The sequence below is a fragment of the Zootoca vivipara genome, chromosome 2 (genome assembly GCF_965207765.1).
Source record: "Zootoca vivipara chromosome 2, rZooViv2.hap1.1, whole genome shotgun sequence".
Taxonomy (NCBI): Eukaryota; Metazoa; Chordata; class Lepidosauria; order Squamata; family Lacertidae; genus Zootoca; species Zootoca vivipara.
The window spans coordinates 90,109,268-90,120,785 of NC_142584.1; the positions used below are offsets into that span (position 1 = coordinate 90,109,268).

The 11,518-nt window shown below is 43.0% G+C and overlaps 1 protein-coding gene across 1 annotated transcript in view; it reads right to left on the reverse strand.

Annotated features, from left to right (window-relative positions):
• LOC118080810 (contactin-4) overlaps positions 1-11,518 on the reverse strand; it is a 514,415-nt gene that overhangs the window by 81,700 nt on the left and 421,197 nt on the right. The window contains exon 13 of the mRNA XM_035106605.3: positions 1,614-1,764. Coding sequence (XP_034962496.2) covers positions 1,614-1,764 — 151 coding nt within the window. The remainder of the gene's footprint in view (positions 1-1,613; positions 1,765-11,518) is intronic.

Below are 11,518 nucleotides of genomic sequence, written 5' to 3' on the forward strand. Positions count from 1 at the left end.
AAAATTCCTAATAATGCAATTGTATAGCTTTCAAGCACCAGTAAGAGACGTCTTCAGGGCAGGTTATTCATTAAGGGTATAGTGTACAGTAGCTCTGCTTCACTGGAAGAGTAAGAAAGCTAAAGCAATAAAGCTCCCTTTTCAAGATAGGCTTTGCCTCCTGGGCAAGCATCTAACATCACACTTGGTTCTGCTTCGTAGTCAGTGGCAGCCTCCAGAGGAAGATTCCCAGCAGCCTAATAAGATCCACCCTATTACTTCTCCAGACACTCAGTCCAGATATCACCCATTACGGCATATATCTCAAAAAAGATACTGACAAATCTTCCACAAAATAGCCACCTCTCTAAGACTTTTGCCTACCGTAAGACTCTCCAAAAACTGCATGTGTGTTGTTTTATTTTTGGGGGGTTGTTTTTTAAAAGAAGAATTACTTTTTTAAAAGAGTGCTGCTGGATCAGACCAAAGACCCATCTGGTACAGTATCCTTTGTAAAGCACTTTGAGGTTAGCAATCAAGCGCTGTATAAATTTAATGAAATAAACAAATCCTATTCTCATGGAGGAGACTCTTGAGAGTCCCATGGACTGCAAGAAGATCAAACCTATCCATTCTTAAGGAAATCAGCCCTGAGTGCTCACTGGAAGGACAGATCATGAAGCTGAGGCTCCAATACTTTGGCCACCTCATGAGAAGAGAAGAATCCTTGGGAAAAGACCCTGATGTTGGGAAAGATTGAGGGCACTAGGAGAAGGGGACGACAGAGGACGAGATGGTTGGACAGTGTTCTCAAAGCTATAAACATGAATTTGACCAAACTGCGGGAGGCAGTGGAAGACAGGAGTGCCTGGCCTGCTATGGTCCATGGGGTCACGAAGAGTCGGACACTGCAATCAGAAGGATTGCTGCCTACAACACTCCAATTCAATTTTCAGTGACCAAGCAGTGCCAGGCCCTGGGTTGACCTGGACTCTGAAAAACTTGTTTCCCAGGACTGTCCTTGCATTGTTTCAAAATTGGCAGGACAGCTTTCTATCTCCTGATGGACCTGGAATCAAGTTTTCTTTTCATCCAGAGCTGAAAGCCTGAATTATTTCCCTAGCTCCCTCCCCCTGCTTTTAGCCCTTAATTGCACTATTGGTACCATCTACACATTCGTCTGTATCACCTCAATCCCCCGCCCCCAAACATAGCAGGCTGCAAATATTAGACAATGCTGCAGGGCTGTCACTACTCTAACTCAGACCTCCTCCCTCTTCCCCTGCCACTGCAAATGACAGACTAAACACTGCAATTGCCTAGTTGATCCTCAAATAATTTCTGTTTGCCAGGACTCTCACAGATTACAATGATCTGAAGGATTCTCTAAAATGGTATTTTGATAGCTATTCTCTTGAAGCTAGACAGAACAAAAATACTGTTCTTTAAACTATATGAAGAGGCAGGTGATGCACAGTGAATTTGGGAATCAATAGGGTTTCCTTCTCCCTTAAGAGCAAATACCTGAGCTTTTCACAACTATCATTGTCAAACCAATATTCATGGGAGAGGTATAAAAGCATTAGCAAGTCACAAAACACAAGCAGTAGAATTTGTTTCAAAAAAAAGATTACCTCTCATTCTCTTTTAGGATCTCTTTTCCTTTCTTCCAAGTAAAGGAAGGCCTCGGAGAAGCTTTGGGTTTACACTCGATTGAAGCGTCACCACCAACTTTGACAAAAGTTAATCTTTTCAAGAAGTTTTTTGAAAAATCTGGACCTACAGCTGAAAGACAATAGGTAAAAGGGCTTAGAATACAGAAGTATTATCCAACTCTTTTTAAATTTTTAATAAGCTGAATTTCTTCACTACTGATCATGTACAGCACACACAAGTACATTTCATATTGGTGCCTTTACAGCAGCGATAACCACTTTGATGGGCACCACATCGGAGAGCACCATGTTGGCTGCGAGAGCAGATGTCTTAAGCAAACACATAAACAAAACAATGGTTTGCACCCCAATATGCACTTCTGTGCAGGGAGGGAACCTTGCTTTTTTGCCAATTCCCCTACATGTTGCACCCCTTGTAAAGCTGTTCCTGAAGGAGGTCTCTGGAACAACCTGAAAATTTGGTGGGAGGCAGCCTGAAGCAAGAAGTGAGAATCAGTGGAAATTGGATTCCTTATCTTGCACAAGCAGCAACATTTTCCACTCACACAACTACACCTCTAGATCCAAGTCAAATCTGCAGTATGACTTCATTGACGTTACAAATACAGGACGCTAGGTAAGATCCTCTTCTCACAAAACCTTTACTGTCTGTATGGCATCTTGAACAACTAGGGTACATTTATACTAGAGGTCCTGATTTGCAAGATCTTGACAAAGGAACTGTAAGTCTCAAGTCCCCTGTCAACCAAATTATCCTGTTATCCTGTGAAGGCTAACCTGAACTCCACATCACCACTTAGGAAAGGTAGAGCATGAGACATGCACATACATCTCCCTAGAGGCTTCATGACCGCCATGCATGTTCGTCATACCGTGATTGCAACATTAAGTGATAATCAGTACAAATGTAAAGAAACCTCTCAAGTCAGATCATGTCCCCTACGAAATGTGTCCCCCCCCCCCCCGGTAAGTCTGTGCACCTTATGGTTCTATGTCTTCCTCTATCTCTGTGTTTCACTAGGTCCATGGGCTTTGCAAGAAGTATGACTATTCAAAATGTTGAATAAAGCGCTCTGGATTTGTTTATTTATTTTGTTAAAGGATAGCAGCAGGTTTTTGGTGTTGTTGATTTTTTGGGGAAAAGCTGAAAGCTTAATTTAAGCTTTTTAATCTTAAAAACAAAAACCTGGAACTCTGCAGGCCCATCAAACAAGCTCAGGAAGGGGGGAAATACACACCTCAGCCATCTCTTAATTATTTTAAGATATGAAAGAGCAAGAGACAACCCCCCACTCTCCCCATGGGTTATGGAAGAAAGTGAATTCCTTTTATTTCATCTACAAAGGCTCATAGATTTATTTATCTGTGATTTGGCAGCCTTGATCCATTGAAGAGGGGCTCCTGTGACTGTAAATTTCATCCACTTTGGCCCAAAGGGGAGAAGTTAAAGCCATTGTCAGAGTCTCTGTTAAATTGTTTTATACAGAGCAGCTCAGAACCTGAAACAAAGATCAAACCAGACAGAGCACAGTGTTTCATAAACATAACTGATTTTTTTTTAATCCAGAGATACAAGACAAATTTTGGGGCCTGTGCACACCCCTAATACCGTGTTTCTCATATTATAAGACACGTCTTATATTTATTTTTTCCTCAAAAAAACACACTATGGCTTATTTTCAAGGGATGTCTTATTTTTTTCCTCCTCCTCCTGCCGCGGCCGGCATTTCTGCTGCACCTATCACTATGTCTTATTTTCAGGGTATGGCTTATATTCCTTGAATGCTTAAAAATCCTGCTATGGCTTATTTAATGGGTATGTCTTAAAATATGAGAAACAGGGTAGCTAATACCATATAACACCATAAAGGACAGAGTCAAGGAACATTCAAAGTAATCTTGATAAACTGGAACTCTGGCCTGCAACCAAAAGATGTTCAACATACAAAAAAAAAATCCATACATACAAAAAAGTAAAATCATAGGCATAATATCAGGCTGGGGGAGACTTGGCTTGACAGCTGTACATATACAAAGGGTCTATGTGTCTTATTTTGTTACAGGCTGAACATGAGGCAGCAGTGTGGTGCAGCTACTAAAAAAGAGCATAGAAAGCAATAGTTCTACTCTATTCTGCTCCAGTTGAGTCACATCTGAAGTACTGTCTTCTGTTCTGGGTGCCACATAATAAAAAAAGCACATCATCAAAGAAGAGTGTGTCCAGAGGAGGATGGTCCTAATGGTTTGGATACCAAGTCCTATGGGTAATGGTTGAAAGAGCTGTGTATGTTTAGCCTACATAAGAGAAGATTAAGCTCTTCAAATATCTGAAGGGCTTCATGCAAGGTGGAGGAGACTTGTTTTCTTGTAGCTCCAGAAGGCAGGACTAAAACAAATGGAAAGCAATTCTAGGGAAGCAGATTTCCTAGTGGTGAGAATTGCTCAATAGTGGAACATATCAGTGAGCTCTCCTGTTTAAGGAGGGGTTGGACAGGCACGTGTCACGGAAGCTATAACTGCATCCAGCAAGGATTTGATGATTGCTGTTGCAGCAGACAGGAAGGATCTTTTATTTGTAGTAACATTTTGGGCTAGTATCACCTGATACTCTGGCGGGGGTAGGGAGGAATCTAATGTTAAAGGACAGAAAGGAAAGAACAGGCCACAAATAAAACAATCACGTCAGCGGCAGAAGTGGTGGGAAAGGAGGCATAGTATTGAGAAGGAGATCTGGCATTGGCATTTGTCAAGATGTTAGATGCGTGAAGGGGCAAGTGTTCCCCAAAAGGAGTAGCAAGCTGGTCTGACTATAGGAATGGAACAGGAAGAATGAAGGAAGTTCCCTAAGTGCTCAAAAAATGCAGGACCAATAATGATGAGTGAAGCGATGCCAGGCATTTCAGGGAAAGGGTAGAGTCATATAGCAATGAAATCTAAAAATTAATAATCATAATAAAATCCAATAAAAATCCACTGAAAAACTTGAGATAAACCCTTGTTTTCAATCTGGTTCCCTTCCCTGCAAGACAAGTAATCTGTCTGACCGTAATAGCATTTGCCTGCTACAATGGAAAACATATAACTACTGAACACCAAGTGGCAAACATGAGGTTTGTGAATGATACGACAGAAGAACATATTATCCAAGAATTATGATTAAGCCTTTATTTCCTGCCTGCATTAAAAATTATCAGTAAAAGGCAGGTTCCCTTATTCCTAGTAGAGAATATAGCTGCTTAATTCAAAATGAAGAAGAGCATATTATTGTGTGAGCGCTCTAATTAAGGAACATTCTAATTATAGCAGACTTAGCAATGCATTTGTTGGACAGCAACACTTCAGCTTCATGTTTCACTTTTAATATATTTAGGACATCTATTCATTCCACATCCAGTTTTAAGTCTCTTGGCACTGCAGTAACTTTTTGCAGAAACAAAAGCATACTTGGGTTCTTTGTTTGTTATCAGCACACAAAATACAGCTTTCTGAAGTATTCCTCAGATTAGAAAGGCATCACCCTCCGGGCCTAGGGAACTAGGTCCTTCATCTGGATCAGCACTCCTGTTGCAGGACACCTTAAGGCCAATTGATTCAGTGGAGGCTCACATGGACAGAAAGGGGTGGTGGTGGACATTTTAATCAATCCTTCTTTCCCCCTACAACTGAACACTCCACTCCCCATGCTGTTTCAGTGTGTGGCCAATGCACCACCAGTATACTTTCAGGATGGACAAGCTGCTGCAGAGGAATCCCATCACCATTCTGTCATCAGGACTGTCCTATGAAACTCCTGGGATCTCTATATCTAAGTCAGAGTTTCCTTTTAATTAGCACAAAAATTATACGACCGTATTACATGAGAAGAGCCCTGCCAGATTAGGCCAGTGGCTCATCTAATCCAGCACTGTCTTTTCACATGGCCAACCAGATGCCTAAGGGAAGCCCGCAAGGGAGACCCATGCTCACCAGAACTTTCCCCTCCTGCAGTTTCCAGAAACTGGTATTCAGACATGTTCTGACTGTGGAGGCAAAGATTAGCTATCATGGCTAGAAGATACTGACAGCCTTATCCTCCATGAATTTTCTTGATGTATCCCAGAACAATGGACAAACATATTCTTTGCAGATAGACAAGTATCCTGTTCCTCCCTTTTGGCCAACCAATTGGGATGGACTGTTCTTGACAATGGTTATTCTTCTGAGATTGTCCAATGTCTGTTAGCACTTATGGTTGACTGTGCTAAGAAATCCTGGTGCATCTGTATTCCTTCTTTAGAGAAAATCCTTTCAACAAGCCTTTTAAGCAGGGATATTTCTCCCAGTCTGCACCTATATTGGAACTATTTGAAAATGTTTGCATTGTTTTTATATATGCTTTTTTTAAAAAAAAAAAAGAATTGTTTTATATATGGAACTGTTTTAATTGCTTTTGCATTTACTTGATTTATGGTTGTTTTTATGATGGTATGTTTTATTGCTGAACCCTGCTCTGGGACCTGGTAAAGGGCGGGTAAGAAATCCAATGAATAAACGATATATGATGTCCTGGTTACATTGGCAGCAAAAGGGGATAGAATTGGTGCAGAACAGAGACTGTCCACTCCAATGGGCACGCAGGAGTGGTGCTAGCTCAGTCCGTAGAGTATGAAATTCTTAACCTCAGGCCCTTGGGTTCAAGCTCCACAATGGGCAAAATACTCCAGGATTTCAGGAGGTTGGACTAGACAACCCTTGGGGTCCCTTCAAACAATTCTATGATTCTATGAATCTAACATGTGTCCATGGGCGTACCCAGGATCAAAACTAGGGGGGGCAAGGGGAGGGGCCAAGGCACGGAAGGGGAGGGGCCACAAAGTGGGCGGGAACGGCGAACTCGCGCTCCGCCGGGCTGTGCCCCTCCCTAGAAGCAGGGCTGGTGGGCGGAGGCGGAGCCCAGCCCAGCGGAGCGTGAGTTCGGCGTTCCCGCCCACCGCACCGCGCTCCCTGGTTCCCCGCCGTGCTTGGCCTTGCCTGAGGGCGCGCCGGGGAGCTGGAGGGAGGGTGCGGCACGGCGCGGCGGGAATGGCGAACTCGCGCTCCGCCGGGCTGTGCTCCGCCTCTGCCCACCAGCCCTGCTTCTAGAGTAGGGCAGCTGCCCTAACTTGCCCCGTGGTGGGTACGCCCTTGCATGTGTCCTCAATTTTTCAAATTCCAGTTCAAATACAGCCCTGCCACAAAATGTCTGAAACAGACCATCATCTACTGCCTTGAGAATAATTTTCCTTAGCACAGCGGCTAGAGAGAAAAGGCCTGAATTTTAGTGACAGGTCACTGTCCCGGACATATGCCTGTGCAAAATACCTCCAGTGCCCCGTGACTATTATAGAAGTTGGGCAGCCTGACAAAGGGACAAAGCAAGATCTCACTGAGACTCTGGAAAAAATTAGGGTCGCAGGGCATGGGCAGAGAAGGCAAGCTGCTCAGCATTCTGTGTGGTCCCTACCCTTTAAAAGAAATTTCAACAATAAGATTTGCTAAATTTTAGCCTGTGGTTTCTTAAGGTCTTAAGATACAGCAAACACATCCACTTTTATGGAATGTAGATCTATATTGTATGGAAAATGCCATGTACCTCTGTTACTGTTCAGTGGATGCCTCTTGTTTAGTTTTAAGTTTGTTTGTTTGTTATGAGGAGTTTCAGTCTGTTTTTTAAAAATTGTTATTAGAAATGAGCAATATGACTTTCAGTATTATGTTTGTTCTGCTGTGTATAATCTATGTAAGTTTAAGATATATTTTGTATGGTACAGTATGGGATGTTTTATATGATACTGTATATATGTATTATATTCATGAAGAATAAGCAATAAAGAATCAAACTAAAAAAAAGAGTTTTTCTTTTTAAAAACAGAATAATCAATCTCATGTACAGGCAAAATAATACATTCTAAGGTATGATTACCTGTTGTTGTTACCTCTCCCCTCGTGCACAAATACTTGTTTAAAATATGTAACAACGGACTCCCTATATAACGGTATTCCCGTTTGAATTTATTTTTATACGTCCAGGAAAACTTTCAATATAGAAATGGTCGCAGGGAATGTAATAGCTGCTGTACAACGAAGAATAAAAAGGCAGCTGCACAGATTGGGAATGTTCCAAATGTGGTTTGAAAAACATGCTTTAGGGTTTTTCTATGTGTATATATGCTAGCATCTGAATGAGAGTCATTCAGTAGATACACTTGTGCTAGTTTTAACCTTTGAACCCCTATACGGCCTAGGACCCTCGTACCTACGGGACCACCTCTCCTGGTATGCCCCAGAGGACCTTACGGTCTGCAAATAGTAACATCTTGGAGATCCTGGGCTTCAGGGAGATTAGACTTGCGTGGCCTGGTAGAACACTCTGCCACAAGAGATAAGGGCCCTGTGGGATCTGACATCTTTCCGCAGGGCCTGCAAGACGGAGTTGTCCCACCAGGCCTTTGGTCGGGGCTCAGCCTGACTCCCCTTCTATTTTTGTATAAGAAATTGGGTCCTCTTGCAGTGAGACCTGGCAACCAAACCAGTGTGGTGTAGTGGTTAAGAGTGGTAGACTCGTAATCTGGGGAACCGGGTTCGATTCCCTGCTCCTCCACATGCATCTGCTGGGTGACCTTGGGCTAGTCACACTTCTCTGAAGACTCTCAGCCTCACCCACCTCACAGGGTGTCTGTTGTGGGGGAGGAAGGGAAAGGAGATTGTTAGCCGCTTTGAGACTCCTTCGGGTAGTGATAAAGCGGGATATCAAATCCAAACTACTACTATTCCTCCTCCTCCTCCTCCTCCTCCTCCTCCTCCTCCTCCTCCTCCTCCTCCTCCTCCTCCTCCTCCTCCTCCTCCTCCTCCTCTTCTTCTTCTTCTTCTTCTTCTTCTTCTTCTTCTTCTTCTTCTTCTTCTTCTTCTTTCTTCTTCTTCTTCTTCTTCTTCTTCTTCTTCTTCTTCTTCTTCTTCTTCTTCTTCTTCTTCTTCTTCTTCTGTGTTGTGGGTGGGTATGATTGACAGCCACAATACCCAATTGGTAGGTCCCTTGATGCAGGGTGTAATCAGGCCAATGGGTCGCAGCCTACATGGTTCATGTGACCCAGAGCTTCCTCTTTTGGCAAGTGCATCGGAACACCCGCCCACCTCTCCCTACTTTTAGGGCTTTTTTGTGCTTGACCTTGCTATGCCGTCATGTGTTGCCTGCCGTTGGATCAGGTGCACGGCAGGAATTCCCCCCACTTGGCCGGTTGGCTGGTGCCTTTGGGTTTCGCCTGCTGCGTAGCTAATTGTCACAACTTGTAAGGTTGCGGATAGGCTCTGGTTCAGGTGATAGGGATGGGGAACGTTCTCGCCATCCCTATAGAAGGGTATTCTGTTAAAGGAATCCAGGGACTCAATGGTTTGGTCAACCCTGCAAGGGGTTGTGCCCTTGCCTGAGTCCAAGGGGACATCTGGGTGGTGAACATAGTCTGTTCCCAGCTTTCCACCTATCCAGGTGTTCACCCTTGGCTCACCTATGGTGGTGCCCTGGGTCAGCGCTACCTGCAAGGGTGCAGGGAGCTAGTCGAACCAGAGCCTATGCAACCACTCACTTGCTGTAATCAATAAAGTTGTGGCCTAAATTCTGCCAAAACCAAAACTAAAATTTGAGTCGTGTCTGAATTTATTTAAGGGGGAGGTTAAAAGGTCTGAACACGCAACTAGTATGAAAGAGGCCTCCCAGGCCCATATAAGAACAGCGTAAACAGTTGGGCCTGGTGAGCATTTACTGTTCCCAACCCTAATCCTGCGGAAAGCCATCTAATTAGATTTTAATTTGATCCTGACTTGTTTTCAGGAGGTAATTTAATTATTGCTAGATTTTATACCAATGTTATATATTTGATGTTAGCTGCCCTGAGCCCACTTTCAGCTGGGGAGGGAGGGATACAAATAAAAGTTGTTATTATTATTATTATGATGATGGAACTGGGAAGCAGCCAGAAGGTCACATTTCCTCTGACAGCATAAAAACATGAAAGCATTTCCTCCACTCTTACACTCATTTATTCAGAAACCTTCAAGTACTCTGGTTATAGGTAATATACTTTACATCAGGCATCCCCAAACTTCGGCCCTCCAGATGTTTTGGACTACAATTCCCATCTTCCCCAACCACTGGTCCTGTTAGCTAGGGATCATGGGAGTTGTAGGCCAAAACATCTGGAGGGCCGCAGTTTGGGGATGCCTGCTTTACATGTTCTCTGGTTAATCTAGTACAAGACAAACTGGAAGTCCTTGATTTTATACTATAAATCATTGTGTAAGGCAGACTGCTGCAACTGCTGAATAGCCTGAAGAAGCATCTATGGCTTTATTTGGATTTCTTTTATACGAAAGGTAACATTCCTAATAGATTTTGCCACTATGGATTCTAATTTGTTGAATGTTACTTGTTCTTTCCTCCAGCAGCAATAATTTCGGGATGTTACCCCACCACGTTGTAGGCATCTATCCTTTTTAATAAAAAAAATCCAGTAAAAAACAAACACTGGCAGCTCAAGGAACACCTTAAACCTTCCTCTTCAGAAGAGATTAAAATTACAATATTGAACATTCTCTTTGAAATATATCAGAGAAAATGCTATCTACTCACAAATTGTATTAACTGTTTTTTAAAATGAAATATCTATATTGATTCTCAAAAGGTTTCTTGGAGCAGTACAAGGGAGCAAAACACCTGGTGATAGCAGAAAGAAAGATGGTTTTGGTGAGGAAGGCAAGAGGGACGGGCAATTTGACATACTCATTTTTGGAAGTTTTTTATCTTGATCCAAAGATGTTATATTGGCATCATTTTTATGGAGAATTACATAGGACTAGCTTGCAATCAAACAATTCCAGTGTGTAAATTTGACACATCAGAAAGTGTAAAATCAAGATTTGTACTCACAAGTTATGTTTAGTGTGAACTAAAGCCTGGACATATCATAATGTTTTATGTGAACAGCAGACATGTGGCTAAAAATTATGCACATTATCAAATAAACACCCAATTCAAGGTCAGTTTCTTGGTCATTGTTTCTTCTGTTTGTATGGCTTAGCCTTAGCCTATACAGTCTCATAGATAAGAGCTCCTGATTACAGAGCAAGGTTATAATGCTGGCTGCATTAAAAGATCCTGTTTCTGGTTCACTGCAAGTTCATACTATGGCACCAAACCATAGAAAGGGCAGTGGAGTCATGCTACTGGTGTCGCCCCTGATGTTGCATGTTTCTCTAGCCCTGCCATCAACCTGCAAACATCAAGGGTGGACTTCTGCAGCCTTTGTGCATAGATTTCAAGGAAGGTAGTCTTCTATGCAAGAAGAGAAGAAGAGTTTGGACTTGATATCCCGCCTTTCACTCCCCTTAAGGAGTCTCAAAGCGGCTCACAATCTCCCTTCCTCCCCATAACAAACACCCTGTGAGTGTGAGGTGAGTGAGGCTGAGAGACTTCAGAGAAGTGTGACTAGTCCAAGATCATCCAGCAGCTGCATGTGGCGGAGAGGGGAAGTGAACCCGGTTCACCAGATTACGAGTCTACCGCTTTTAACCACTACACCATGCTGGCTATGGATCACACGGATCAAAGCCATGTTGCGCTCTGTGTTTTTCCAGGATTTACAGGGTTAGATTCCATGTGTGGAGAGACTACTGAAGACTTTGAATGTTTTTAAATACCTGTTTATTTTTTCCAATATACAGACTGGCCAGGAGGGAAGCAAGAAATTGTAAAGGCAGTTACCAGATCCGAAAGCAGCATCAGTCCCCAGCAGATATAACAGCAGTCTAGCCATCTGCCATGGTTACTTCTTGCTAGCTGGTTTGGGGGGATG